Here is a 15,009-nt window from a genome sequence, read left to right on the forward strand (position 1 = left end):
AAATAGCATTATGGACAGATTCCAAAATCACAGATACAGAAGCCAACAACTCCTTCAGTTGTTGGGGTGTCTTGGTGGCTTCCCTGACTAGTCCCCATCTTGCTTGGTCACTCAGTTTTTGAGAATTGCCTACTCCTGACAGATTTACTTTTCTTTGGCAATGTTGGTATTTCTTAATTATTGATGTAAATAAAGTCTAAGACAGTCAGACCTGGGTTTGATTCCCACTCTTGCTAAATATCTGTGTCTTTGAGCAAGACTCTTCGTCTTCATTGTCTCATTCCACCCAGCTGTAAATGGGCACTGTCTTTGGCTGGGGCAACAACCTGTTTTGGATCAGACCTACAATAGGACTGTTCATGTTATATAGTGAAAAAATAAAAGTTGTGAGAGACTTCGGGCCACATGTTGTTTTTGTTCCACTTGGGGTTTTATAGGTACAGATGAAATTTGAACTCAATCAGATAAGATTTAGAGCTCCCCCAGAGTGACACATTTTCCTCTCCCTCCGCTGGCAAGGCAACGCCACCCTAATGGGAGAAGACTCTGATGCCAATATTTTTCTTTTAGAGGGACATGTGATGGCTTCTAATCGCAAAAAGTGGTGGTTGATTGGTCACCCAGAGGAGAACATTACTGGAATTACTGCATTACTACATTGCTTGTTTGAGGAAATTGTTGCTTTGTGGGGGACCCCTAAACAATGTCTGATTACAATAAAATTGGGCACAGATCTTTTATTTTATTAGTGGAACAAGAACAACATGTGGCCCAAAAGATTTTGTAACATTTGATATTTTGAACAGGTCCAACCTACATCTCCCCCTGGATAGAATAAACACGGACCCTATGGGCCTCAGATCCAACATAGGACTTGTTTCTGCACACTAGTGGAAGTAATTCATTCATTCATTTTCTCAAATAGCTTACTCCTGTTCAGGGTCACAGAAGAATCAGAGTGTATCCCAGCGGTCATAGGGTGAGAGGTGGGATACACCCTCCACCAGCTGTCAGTCAATAACAAAATGTGTGTTAGGTTCAAGTCCTTATTTGAAGAAATGTGTTTTTTCTTACGATCAGCTTGTTAAAGTGTTATTGCCAAACGACTGACTCACTGACCTCACATGTGGTGTTGTGTGTGTAGTCTTTTTTTTTTTTTTGAGTTAATGTGAGCATTGTGTGTTTGTGTCTCAGTCTGATCTTCTCAGGAATGCGGTTGAGTGCCGACAGTCAGTTCCGTGACTTCTTGGATGGTTTAGGTCCCGGTCAGTTGGTGGGCAGGCAAACATTGGCGACACCTGCCATGGGTGAGTGACAGCTTCATCAATTCCACTGCACATTTTATACACATTTCTGAGCAACCATGGGATTTTAAGTTTTAACAATAGACAGAAGCAGGAGAATGTTGCCTCAATGCACAGTGAGCCTCGTACTAGAGGCTCACTGTCACTAAAAGTAGGTTTATTAGTGATTGATTTAAGGGAACTTGCCACATTTTGATTTTTTCCTAGGTAGGAACAAAATAAAAAAAAAGTTGTATCAACCTGTTGCTGGTGTCCACTTCAAATAAACTGCTGTCATTCAAACCTCAGTTTTCAGTAGCTGATCAAATACTTCATTATTCTGAAGAAGTTTTAGCTTGAAAATCCTACAAAAATGACACATCTACATTACATTTACATTATCCTGCTTACCTATACAATCCTATAATGCTAAATTTATTCATACAGCCTAAAAATATAATCCGCAAAGCTGACTCTCTGTGGGTACAGTGCATCCAGACAGTATCACAGTGCTTCACTTCTTTCACATTTTGTTATGTTACAGCCTTATTCCAAAATTGAACACATTCATTTTTTCCTCAAACATCTACTCACAACACCCCATAATGACAACATGATAAGTATTTTTTTTGCAATGTTATTAAAAATTTTAAAAAGTAAGAAATCACATGTACATAATTATTCACACCCTTTGTTCAATACTTTGTTGATGCACCTTTGGCAGCAATGACAATGAATCTTGTGGCATCATATTCCAGAAGACTTGACTTCTGGAATATGATGCCACAAGATTGGTACATCTATTTTTGGGCAGTTTTGCCCATTCCTCTTTGCAGCACCTCTCAACCTCCATCAGGTTGGATGGGGAGCATCGGTGCACAGCCATTTTCAGATCTCTCCAGAGATGTTCAATCAGATTCAGGTCTGGGCTCTGGCTGGGCCACTCAAGGGCATTCACAGAGTTGTCCTGAAGCCACTCCTTTGATATCTTGGCTGTGTGCTTAGGGTCATTGTCTTGCTGAAAGATGAACCGCTGCCCCAGTCAGAGGTCAAGAGTGCTCTGGAGCAGGTTTTCATCTAGGATGTCTCTGTACATTGCTGCAGTCATCTTTCCCTCAATCCTGACTAGTCTCCCAGTTCTGAAAAACATCCCCACGGCATGATGCTGCCACCACTCTGCTTCACTGCAGGGATGGTGCCTGGTGGTTTCCTCCAAACCTGACACCCGGCCTTCACGCCAAAGCGTTCAGTCTTTGTCTCGTGCCTTTTACTAAGGAGTGGTTTCCATCCGGCCACTCTACCATCAAGGCCTGATTGGTGGATTGTTACAGAGATGCTTGTCATTCTGGAAGGTCATCCTGTTTTCACAGAGGAATGCTGGAACTAGACTCTAGTCTCCCAGTTCCCGCTGCTGAAAAACATCCCCACAGTATGATGCTGCCACCACCATGCTTCAGTGTCTTCACAGTCTCCTGTGGCTTGAATACAGTTTTTGAGAGTCATCTGACAAACTGTCTGCTGCCCCTACACCCAAAAGAACAATCTTTCATCATTCCACAAAATGTTGCTCTATTTATCTTTGTGTCAGTTAAGATATTCTTTGGCAAACTGTAACCTCTTAAGCTTGCCATTTTTCAACAATGGGACTTTGCATCGACTTCTTGCCCATAGCTTGGCTTCACATAGGCATCTTCTAATTGTTGCAGTACTCACAAGTAAGACCTCACAGGGTCACTCACTGACACACTCTGTTTTGACGTGCAACAACTGGAAAGTCCAATCTTCTCAGGAAAAAGTCAGCAGTGGTCACATCTGGACAATGATCGTCCTCCCATCATATAAAACTGATCGGTATTGTTTGGATTTGTCCTCCTTGTTGTGGGCTTCTTGTGGCAGAATGCCAAAGTTATCCACCTTATTAGCATACTCAACTAATCCTGCCTTTTCAAAGTTATTTGTTGTGATATTTCTTTCATTCAAATAGCCACAAATGTCTTTCGCTGTCTGTCTCTGTGCCATAAAAGTCTGCCTGTCGTGACAAATGTCCTTATTAATAAACCCAATTTTTGTACTTTTCCTTCTGGGTGTCTTTGGGTTGACGCAAGAGCACAACTCACTATAACCCTAACTGCCACAAGAAATTAAAAGAGAAATTTGCAACAGTGAATGATGAAAAAGAGGTCAGCAGGCTGTGGAGCCTTTTCTTATCATGCTTCACCACTGTGAAATACTCTGCCTGTCAAAATTAGACATTCACATTTTGTTGACAGCCATGCTGCTCTGGTGACAATCATATTAGCTCTCAGGAGTGAAACAGAGTAGGTCCTGATTCATACTTGAACGCAAGGAGCCTTGAGCAGTTTCTCCAAGTAGAACTGAAGTTGTATCAGTTGTTATTATTGTTATTATTATTAACTGTGTCAGATCATATGGGATTTTGTCCTGTCCACTGGCCGTAGAACAATGCACCAGACCCTGTACTCTCTCCTTGTGGATGGTGAGTCTACATGGTGTTAACATCATGTTTCTTCTGCCTGAGCGAGACCGACCCCATGGCTGTGGATCCGGCCACTAGGCACTCACCTTCCAACCCCCCCCACCACCACCACCACCACACATACACACACACACACCAGACCAGGTTAAAGGAGGAGGGCCAGTTTCCCTAATCTGGGCAAGGTGACTCTATCCTTTATTGTGTCAATCACAATGGGTCTTTTTTGAATCATCCGTTGTCTGTCTCCTCACCTGGAACCAATTGCCAAGGATGTCCCAACCAGGAGCTAATGCTCCAGACAACATAGGTCCAGGATCATTGGAGAACACAAATTCGTCACCACGATGAGATGGATTGTTCCCTTTGGGTTAGGCAAGAGTTACTGTCCCAAGAGGAGTTCAGGTATATTAGGGTGTTATTCACAAGTGTAGGTAAGATGAAGTGTGAGATTGATAGACAGGTAGGGGCTGCATCTGAGGTCCTGTGGACACTGTACTGGACCATCATATTGAAGAAAGAGCTGAACAATAAGGCAAGACACTGAATTTGCCAGTCAATTTACCCTCATGTCCTCACCTGGTCATGGTCATGAACTTGGAGAAATGACCAAGTGAACAAGGTTGCGGATAGAAATGGTAGAAATAAAATTCCTCATTAGCATGTCTGGGCTTCCAGTCTGGGACAGGCTGAGAAACTCCAATATTTGAGGACTCTGAGTAGAGCCGCTGCTTTTTCACATCAAAAGGAATTTGTTGAGGTGCTTTGGGCATGTGGTGAGGATGCCCTCTTTTTGTGCTCCACCGGCGGTCTTCCAGGCAACTGAAAGGAGGCCCCTGGGGAAATCCAGGACATGCTGGAGGGGTTATATTTCATTTCCTAGCTGGCTTGGGAATGCCTCAGGATCCCCCAGGAAGAATTTGAGGACTTGGCCGAGGATAGTAAAGTGTGGAATGAGCTGCTTGGTCTACTGCCACCACAACAAGTGGAAGAAATTTAATAAATAAATGAATGAAGTCAACCACTTGTCAGTTGTCAATTGTGTCGCTAGCATGGCCCAAGCAAAGGGTTACCCCTTCAAGTCTGGTCTGCCTTGAGGTTTCTTCTTTGTTGTGATTTGGTGCTATATAAATGAAAATAATTTATTTTTTAAATTTGAAAATCACTGCACCAATGAACATGTCTCATAAATCATGTTAAATTTTTACAGGTGATGTCCAGATTGGTTTGATGGATAAGAAAGGCCAGCTAGAGGTGGAGGTGATCAGGGCAAGAAGCCTTATCCCCAAACCTGGCTCCAAATCACTCCCAGGTGATCCATACACACACACACACACACACACACACACACACACACACACACACACACACACACACACACACACACACACAGAATTAAGAATACAAACTTTTTCACCTGACTATTTTAATAGCCCTTTGAACCAAACAGTCTAAAGATAAAAAATGCAAATGTCTCCATTCTTCCTTTGTATGCATCTTTGTTTCTTAACTCCTTTGTCCATCTGCATCCCTTCACTCATCTTTTTCCTTCTTTTTGTCATTCCTGTTTTTCCATTTTCATCCCACGCCTCAATCTCCAGCTCCCTATGTGAAGGTGTACTTGCTGGACAATGGAACATGTAAAGCCAAAAAGAAAACCAAGATTGCACGAAAGACCCTGGAGCCACTTTACCAGCAGCACTTGCTCTTTGATGAGAGTCCACAGGGGAAGGTGCTTCAGGTAACCCTTAATGTGTCTGTGCACTCAACAACTCAGCAATAAAATACCATCCCAAATACTGTTTTATGCACTATGTCAGTTTTTTTTTTTTTTTTTTTTACTTGTTTGGCTGGTCCTGTGACTTAAGTGACTTAGATGTGAAAAAATATTGCATTATCATCTACAGCCACAAGATGACAGAATTTCTATGTGACAAGCCACATGTGACAAAATATGTAGTCTCTCAAAATCCTCCAAAAAGGGAATAAGTACTACAGTTTAAACACATATTTTAGGGGTCAGTAACTGTGCTCTTGGAGATCACAGGCCCTGATGTAAATGTTTATTACACTCATGTGTCTATTAGTTGAAGAGTTTAAGCATTGTATTCTGTATTTATGCATTTGATTTCATTTCAAATACAACATTTATTGGCAGAATTAATGAGATACACCCACAAAACCAGTTTATTGGGCCAAGGAGGACAATCGTCTCAAATTATTGTTCTATACTAAGAAACCATAAATTTGTAGATTATACAAGATGGAAAATGTATTTGATTGCAACTGTTGTTTTGCCAGAAACATGACATGGGTGTGAAATGTTACAAATTTAGGCCTAAAATAAAACAGATTTACAAATTGAGAATCATATCCTCCACATTCAGATTCTGCCTAACAAAACAAAAGAACAAAAAAGTCACTTTTTTCCTAAAACTTCTTTCAATAAATTCACCAACAATATGTATTAATTACAGCATGCCTTAACACTACATACTGTAAGTAACATGTTCAGTGTTTTTTAATGTCTTTTTCCTCTTAGTTCCTGTCATACAGTGAATAAAATTGTTTCAAGAGCAATACAATCTAAAGTATCTGCCCCACTCTAGACCCCCAAAGCAGAAATAGTATGGAAAATATAAAGCAATGCTAAAATACCCTCGGCCGTATGAACATTGTGTTCTTCATAATTTGCATTTGTTTAATGAATTATAAAGATCCTATTGTCATACATACAATTTGTACATGTTCAATAAAGCCACTCTATCAATCAATCAATCAATAAAAAACAATATCTACCTTGTAATGGCATCTGCAGGAGGCCTTTTGTGTGCGCATGTATGAGCTTTTGAGAAGAGTGGAATTTGTACAAATCAAGGAATATTTGTAGATCAACCTCTGTGCATTTGCAGGTATTAATGAGACAAATGTATCTCCTGAGAAAGTTAGTTTTGAGATAGCGGAAGTTATCGTACATGCTAATGTCTGTAAATTCTCTTGTAAATCAGTTCAGAGGTGTTATTAGGTTCCAAAAACAGCATTTAAAGTTTTAGAAGTGTTTATTTCTCACAAGCTTTTACATAATATATGAGAAAGGTGTTATTTCTATCCAAAAACACAGTGCAGTTAGCAACTAGTGACACCAGGAAGTGACATCACCATACAAACGATCGCAATATCATACCATAGAATTAGGTTCAGAATGTGACTTTTTAACCTCTTAAAATAGGTCAAGGTTAGCCATCTTCCCAAGAATGTTCCCTATTAATTTGAAGACCCTACCAGTAATAGGACTGAACTTATGCTAAGCACGGACAGACGGACGGATGGATGAAAAGCCTTCGCAATACCCGATAGCCATATTTGATGGCCTTGGGTAAAAATGCTGAAAAATAGGACTGAATTATAATAACATGAAGTTACCATAGTCAAGTTATTCTTTTGCCTTTGTTGTTGTGTATGAACTATAAAATGTTATCACATTTTACTTTCCTCATAACAGTACTAGTTTGGCTCATCTGTATTGCTCTCTTCTCTAGGTCATAGTATGGGGCGACTACGGACGACTGGACCATAAATGTTTCATGGGTGTAGCACAGATCCTGTTGGAGGAGCTGGACCTCTCAAGTACAGTGATTGGCTGGTACAAACTGTTTCCGCCATCCTCTTTAGTGGACCCTACATTAGCTCCGCTCACGCGGTTAGCATCTCAAACATCATTGGACAGCTCAGGACCGCCACCGGGCATTCGGTCCTAGTGACCGGATGGCAACCACAACCCCCCCCAATATCCCTAAAATGACAAACTCTTATGGACCACAGCTTTTGGACCACAACTGCACAGAGGGCACAAGCGCACTCAAAGACGACAAGGAGAAGCCCTCGGTCAATCAACTTAAAGCCAGATGGAGAGCTAAGAGAAAGAGAGCGAGGGAGAGACAGAACTAGCCAATCAAAGCTAAGCTGGAGTCTGACAATCATGTCTCATACCTTCCCTCTTCCTCATCCTTTTTGTTCTTCTTGTTCTTTTTCAAGCTTTGTTTTCTTTCTACTCCTTTAAGCTGCAGCAGCTGACATTTAAGTTGGTTGCTTTCCTTTATTCTTTCTATCTTTTTCTTTCTTTTGTTTGTTCTTTGTTTTTATTTTTGTTAAATATTGAATTTCTATTACTATTTATTTTCCCCTTTTTGTTTTTTTTTCTGTTTCTTTCCCACTTTCTTTTCTTTCTTTTGTTTTTTCTTTTTCTCTATTTGCTTTCTTTCTTTCTAGTTTTTCTTTTTATTTCTTTTGTTCTTTGTTTTTAATTTTCTTTATTTTTTGTTTCTGTTTTTTCACTTTTTCTTTCTTTCTTTCTTTCTTTCTTTCTTTCTTTCTTTCTTTCTTTCTTTCTTTTCTCCCAGCGCAGACCCTGTTTAAGCACTCTTTCTTTCTTTCTTTCTTTCTTTCTTTCTTTCTTTCTTTCTTTCTTTCTTTCTTTCTTTCTTTCTTTCTTTCTTTTCTCCCAGCGCAGACCCTGTTTAAGCACTCTCAATGCTGTCCTTCACCCAGTAGCCCTCCAGCCAATCAGAGTAGAGCTTACTGCTAGGCCACAGGATGATTTTTTTGTAGCAAACATGCAGTTTAAAACAGCTGCACCATTACACAGAATTTTTGGCTGTGATGTCTCTACCACTGTTACCACGGTAACAGCGTCAGTATCAATAAGCACGATGGTCAGCAGTTGGGAACGGTTATATAACCTCGTCGGGTCAGGGAGCCTGCACATGCACGTGCACATTTTTAGCCTTGTGACAGATGAATGCAAGCACAAGAAAGCTTGACTCTTTAATGGAGGCAGAGGCAATAAAACCTGTTCCTCTTTGTCTGAAGAGGAAAGAACATAGAGGCCAACTTACATTTCTTTTTCATTTGGAATGATTTCTTTCTCTCTGTTTTGCCAAGAAATCAGAATGGCACCTTAAGGTGCAGACTCCCTCCGTGTGTTTGTGTGTGTTTGTTTTTTTGCGGCAGGCGATAAAAGTCAGGTCACATTCGCCCCAGCACTCTTTGCCCTTCCTCGTACCCCTTCAGTCTCCCCCTGCAGGAGGGAGCAGCATGACTCGGGGACGGACGCCTCCCCGGCCCCAAGCTGCATGCACGTTTCTCTTTTTGTTTGTTTGTTTTTCTTTGTTTTGTTTGTTTCATTTCGTTTGCTAATTTTTTTTTTTTTTTTTTTTTGTAAAACAAAGACAAGACAAATTAACGAACAAATCTCAAAAAAAAAAAAAAAAAGCTGATTAAAAAAAGACTAGATTATGTGTGTTCGTTCCACATACTTTTAGGCCAGCTTGTATGTTGCATGTTCTTGTACAGTTTGCTCGTACTGAATATGAATACAAATCGGGTAAAGCCAAGCCACCCCGCCAACCCCCCTCCTCCTCCTCAGAGGGCGTGGAACATTTTGAGGAGAGGTGGGGGGAATCAACTCTACCCAGGCCACGCCTACATCTCTGGGTCTAAATATACATCTAGAGAAGTCTCCAGAAACCAACGAAAATCAATTTGTTTCCGGTTTTAATTTGAACCCTATGATGAACAGTGCTGTTCTGTAGTACTGAGCGCACGCGGGTGTCTGAACTGTGGTTGAAGACAGGGATAGAGAATGTCTGCATAACAGATAAATGTATAATGAAATGTAATTATGAGTTTCGACAGAAATTATGAAGATATATGAATATAAAAAAGAGTGTATCTGACTGCACACCCGTCACCAACGCACTCACATGCACACCTTGTACATACAAATCAGGATGAGCGGCTTGAACTTAATGAGTTAAAAAAAAAATGGGGGAAATATGGCTGACACACAAACATTCCTGGTCTTTGAGGGAAATCCGCATCTTGTAAATGTGCGCAAGCCGCTGAGCGGCACTAAGCCACAAGGGAGCGCAAATAGGCCTTTATTTTTCCTATAGGTGCAGAAAAAAAAGCAGAAGCATTTGGACATTTTCTTTCTTCGACCCCTTGATTCCTCTCTGTCCCCCATTTATTACTTATGGTTTGGACTGGACTTCTAAAGCCAATGAGCAATCTGGTTTTGCAGACATGTTTCTGTTGCCCTTTCCTTTGTCAGTATTAACTCCAGGAATACTGATTGTTTACAGCCCATGGCTCCCCAACCCCAAACCACGATTCTCGAAGAAAGACAAAGTATTCACTGCAACAGTTCTTGTTTGTATAACAGATGTGGCTCTACTGATGTGTATGTTTTATATTCAAGAGTTCATTTTTATGATTTACAAATAAAAGACTATGTGGAAGAAGATCTTTGCTAAAAGGAGTGGTCTCAAATTATCACAAAGGAGATGACTTCAGAGCCTCATGCAGCATGTGACTGACTGTCACATGATTTTGTTTCCATTGTACGTTTCCATTTTTTTCATGAATCCACTCGCTTGATGTGGTTAGTGGGGAGGTTCATACCTTTTATTTACTTATTTTTCCTTGGCTCTTCCTCTAGCCACAGCGGAAGCAGGTAGGTGTGCTTGCAAGTTGGGTAAACCCATTTTATGCACCTTTGTGGATATACAGTAGTGTTCAGAATAATAGTAGTGCTATGTGACTAAAAAGATTAATCCAGGTTTTGAGTATATTTCTTATTGTTACATGGGAAACAAGGTACCAGTAGATTCAGTAGATTCTCACAAATCCAACAAGACCAAACATTCATGATATGCACACTCTTAAGGCTATGAAATTGGGCTATTAGTAAAAAAAAGTAGAAAAGGGGGTGTTCACAATAATAGTAGTGTGGCATTCAGTCAGTGAGTTCGTCAGTTTTGTGGAACAAACAGGTGTGAATCAGATGTCCCCTATTTAAGGATGAAGCCAGCACCTGTTGAACATGCTTTTCTCTTTGAAAGCCTGAGGAAAATGGGACGTTCAAGACATTGTTCAGAAGAACAGCGTAGTTTGATTAAAATGTTGATTGGAGAGGGGAAAACTTATACGCAGGTGCAAAAAATTCTAGGCTGTTCATCTACAATGATCTCCAATGCTTTAAAATGGACAAAAAAACAAAAAAAAAAAAACAGAGAAGCGTGGAAGAAAACGGAAAACAACCATCAAAATGGATAGAAGAATAACCAGAATGGCAAAGGCTCACCCATTGATCAGCTCCAGGATGTTCAAAGACAGTAAGGAGTTACCTGTAAGTGCTGTGACAGTTAGAAGACGCCTGTGTGAAGCTAAATTATTTGCAAGAATTCCCCTCAAAGTCCCTCTGTTAAATAAAAGACATGCAGAAGAGGTTACAATTTGCCAAAGAACACAACTGGCATAAAGAGAAATGGAGGAATATTTTGTGGACTGATGAGAGTAAAATTGTTCTTTTTGGGTCCAACGACCACAGACAGTTTGTGAGACGACCCCCAGACTCTGAATTCAAGCCACAGTTCACAGTGAAGACAGTGAAGCATGGTGGTGCAAGCATCATGATATGGGCATGTTTCTCCTACTATGGTGTTGGGCCTATATATCGCATACCAGGTATCATGGATCAGTTTGGATATGTCAAAATACTTGAAGAGGTCATGTTGCCTTATGCTGAAGAGGACATGCCCTTGAAATGGGTGTTTCAACAAGACAATGATCCCAAGCACACTAGTAAACAAGCAAAATCTTGGTTCCAGACCAACAAAATTAATGCCTCGCAGATGTGAAGAAATCATGAAAAACTGTGGTTATACAACTAAATACTAGTTTAGTGATTCACAGGATTGCTAAAAAAAAGCAGTTTGAACATAATAGTTTGTAGCGTCAACAGCAGATGCTACTATTATTGTGAACACCCCCTTTTCTTTTTACTAATAGCCCAATTTCATAGCCTTAAGAGTGTGTATATTGTGAATGCTTGGTCTTGTTGGATTTGTGAGAATCTACTGAATCTACTGGTACCTTGTTTCCCATGTAAAAATAACAAATATACTCAAAACCTGGATTGATCTTTTTAGTCACAAAGCACTATACTATTATTCTGAACACTACTGTACATTCACATACACCTTTGGTAAAACCATTCAAACTCAATTTTCCCTAACTGCACGTTTCATTTTATCAAACAATGTATGTGTTCCACCTGCTACCATGTCTACTTTATTTCCATATAAAATGATTTAAAAATAGTCATCATCACCAGATTGTATGCACTGTCAGCTTTTCAGTGGGTCATCATACACCAAAATAAATACTTCTTTAAACAGCATGCAATATTAACATACTGTATGATAAGTTTTAAGCCTGACCCAGAAAAAGTAGGACATGGTTAACCAACATTTCTCAAGATTGTATGAAGTGCTGACTCACTGGATGTGATGTTGAGAAATTGTGGCACTGATTCTACAGCAAAAGATTCCCCAATCAACCTTGATTTATGTAAATTAGCCATTCTCACATTTTTACAAGTATTTTTTTCAGTTTCTGGCATCTTAAGGATCTGACACATGGGGAAGACACAGTGGACAAGTGGAGTTTCCAATCAGTTTTGAGTTTGTAGCAGTCCGAGAAACACCTCCGTGTTGATAACCATTCGTAAAAGTCAGGCGGCTTTCGATGGTTTTCAGTCGAGTGAGTATCCGAGAAATTGTTTAACAGCTGGGCATGTTCAAACGTGTCCCGTAACGCTTCCAACGGAGGTGTTTCTCTGTGGCGCCGGGCCATGAGCGGCTGCCTGCCGACGCGCGAATCCGTCCACACGTCTTTCATTACAAAATCTCCTTTAACAGTGGAATGTCCGGATAAACTGCTGATCCCGACCTCTTCTGAAAGTTCTCTGTTCTCTCACGATGTCCTGGATCAACAGAGGCTTAAATTTGGAAGTTTTCAGCTCGAAACAGGCTGACGACGGCGGCTCAGAGCGCGGCGCACCCTCCGGCTCCATGTGTTGTCCTTAAAGCGACAGTAACGCTCCATAATCTCTCATCAGCCCTTAAAATTTTCACCGAAAACCAGCTGAATTTCTCGAATGGTGTCCACTCGAATGTGCCTCACAGTTTATGAAAAAATTTTGATCAAGCAAAGCTGCAGTCTCTGAGCCATTCCTAAACAATGAAAAAATAGACGGGAGGGGTGGACCACTCCTCACTCAAAGACTGTCCACAGGCGAATGACGCAACCGACAGGCGTGAAAAAACTTGCATGCCCACGAGGGTTCAAGCTTGTCTGATGTAATCGCACGTGATTCAAATCCATATAGTTTTTGAAAAAATAATAAGGTCGGATACTTTTCTAATAGACCTCGTATTGTTTGATAACAGAATATTAGCATTCTGGAAAAAGTGACTTTGGAATGGAAAGTTTTTAGATGACGAGTTAGGCAGCATATGCCAACGTATGCAAAATACACCGAATACGCTGGCTTGCATCTAATAGGTTATGGGTAAGTTACGAGCACGTTGGAGCATGCTGGTATACGGCGTAGTACGATGAGTACATTGAAAAATTTTGGCCAGATATTTCATTAAAAAAATAATCTATAGTTTATACCAACAAAACTTTTATTGTACAAGGCATCAGACAGGAATTAAATTGCAATATTTGCCAACAAATTACAAGATCAATGACACAGAGTGACACTTAGAATGTACAATATAATCTCTTTGAACAGTCTCCAATGGGTACAGTAAAGCCATAACTTGAGTAACTAACTTCAGGCCTCCGAGGGCAGACAGTGCACCAACAAAATTTTTATTGAGCAAGGCATCAATCAGACAGCAATCAAAAAATTTGTTAATCATGGAAAAATCATAATCTAATCATGGAAAAACAAGTGAGAGGGGTAAGATCAGGAGTTATGTAACAGGAAGGGGGTATGTGCCTGTGTTACAAGGGGGAGCAGGGTATCAAAAATGGCCTATTCTTGCGTTATGTAATTTTTGAATGGCCCCTAACAACAGAAAAAAACACTTAATATATATTTTTTTAATATTGAATGCTGTGAAGACAAATTGAGGAACACAAACTGTTCAGTGCTCAGTTCCTGACTGCCACTGCCATCTTGTGGTGTAATTCGAAATAACTTGATTATTGACCACATACAGTTTTATAATTCAGTTTTCAATTCATTTTATTTATATGGTGCCAAATATCAATATAGGTCACCCCATTGCACTCCACAAAGATAAGGTGTAACCTTACCTTTGACCTTTTGTTTGTCATCTTGAAATACTCGGGCCACTAAATGCTGAGCAAACGAAAATCCCCCCCCATCATCACCATGAACATTCATCCCATCTTGTTGCCTCACATCATTGTCTCACCTTTTCTGATTTTATTTGTCATAAGACAGCAAATACACATTTCAGGAAAAAAAAAAAAACTCAATCAAGCACGTGTGTCAGTTCATTTCTGCAAAACGTACTGTGCAGAATAACAGCACAGACTCACCTTTTTGTTGGGACTCCCAAATAATCAGGCACTGTTTGAAAACCTAAATGTGAGCAAAAATACACTGTTTTAAGAGCTGCTTACACTGACACATAATACTGAGACTAATTATCAATGTATAGGTCAGAAGGTCCTGCAGGAGAAGTGCGTCTGGTTTTCCCAGGTGTGTGCTGTTGCTGATAGAAATTTTTTGGTCATACCAATAGCAACACAATTGAAATAACAAGTCGTCACTGAATGCACCATCAATGTCAGCATTGTTATTTGTCTTTTGGCTGCCCCTGCCTGTTCAGGGTCACCACAGCAGACCCAGTACAGACCTGCATTGCCTGTCCTGATCCAACTCCAGTTCTGCATGAAGAACACATGCCGCCCCTGGTCTTCCTAAGTGGCCTGCCAGCGAAGTACTGCTCAGGAACTACTCTACTTTACTTGTTAGATCTGACGGCATCAGATGCGCACAAAGCAGGATGGCGGTCATCTGTGTCAGCACTGCAGCACATCATTGTAGAAACATGCAGATATGCATTTAAACACACAAGTCCAGTCCTTAAAAAAATACAGTATTCAATGTGCAGAATGTTGCTTTAAACTCTGCCTGCCAGTTTCACTTTCTCCCATTTGTTTATATTACCTGTAATATTGTAACTTAATTCCTGTCTGATGCCTTAATGAATAATACAATAGTAATTAACATCTATAGTCTTCTTTTCCTACATAGCATGGCAATTAACCATAACAAATTGGCCTTTTCACTGTTTTTGTTGTTTTTACCCCCTTAACGAATATGTTTGGAATCTAAATAATGTG

The 15,009-nt window shown here is 40.3% G+C and overlaps 1 protein-coding gene across 14 annotated transcripts in view; it reads left to right on the forward strand.

The window, feature by feature from the left end:
- The window catches only part of LOC117523394 (regulating synaptic membrane exocytosis protein 1-like), a 343,959-nt gene extending 336,394 nt beyond the window's left edge, over window positions 1-7,565 (forward strand). For all 14 annotated transcript variants that reach the window (XM_034184908.1, XM_034184909.1, XM_034184910.1 and 11 more), the window contains 4 exons: window positions 1,195-1,307; window positions 4,988-5,089; window positions 5,379-5,518; window positions 7,317-7,565. In XM_034184908.1, coding sequence (XP_034040799.1) covers window positions 1,195-1,307; window positions 4,988-5,089; window positions 5,379-5,518; window positions 7,317-7,535 — 574 coding nt within the window. In that variant the 3' untranslated portion in view covers window positions 7,536-7,565. The remainder of the gene's footprint in view (window positions 1-1,194; window positions 1,308-4,987; window positions 5,090-5,378; window positions 5,519-7,316) is intronic.
- Window positions 7,566-15,009: the final 7,444 nt, after the last annotated feature.

Source organism: Thalassophryne amazonica, chromosome 13, assembly GCF_902500255.1.
Source record: "Thalassophryne amazonica chromosome 13, fThaAma1.1, whole genome shotgun sequence".
Classification (NCBI taxonomy): domain Eukaryota; kingdom Metazoa; phylum Chordata; class Actinopteri; order Batrachoidiformes; family Batrachoididae; genus Thalassophryne; species Thalassophryne amazonica.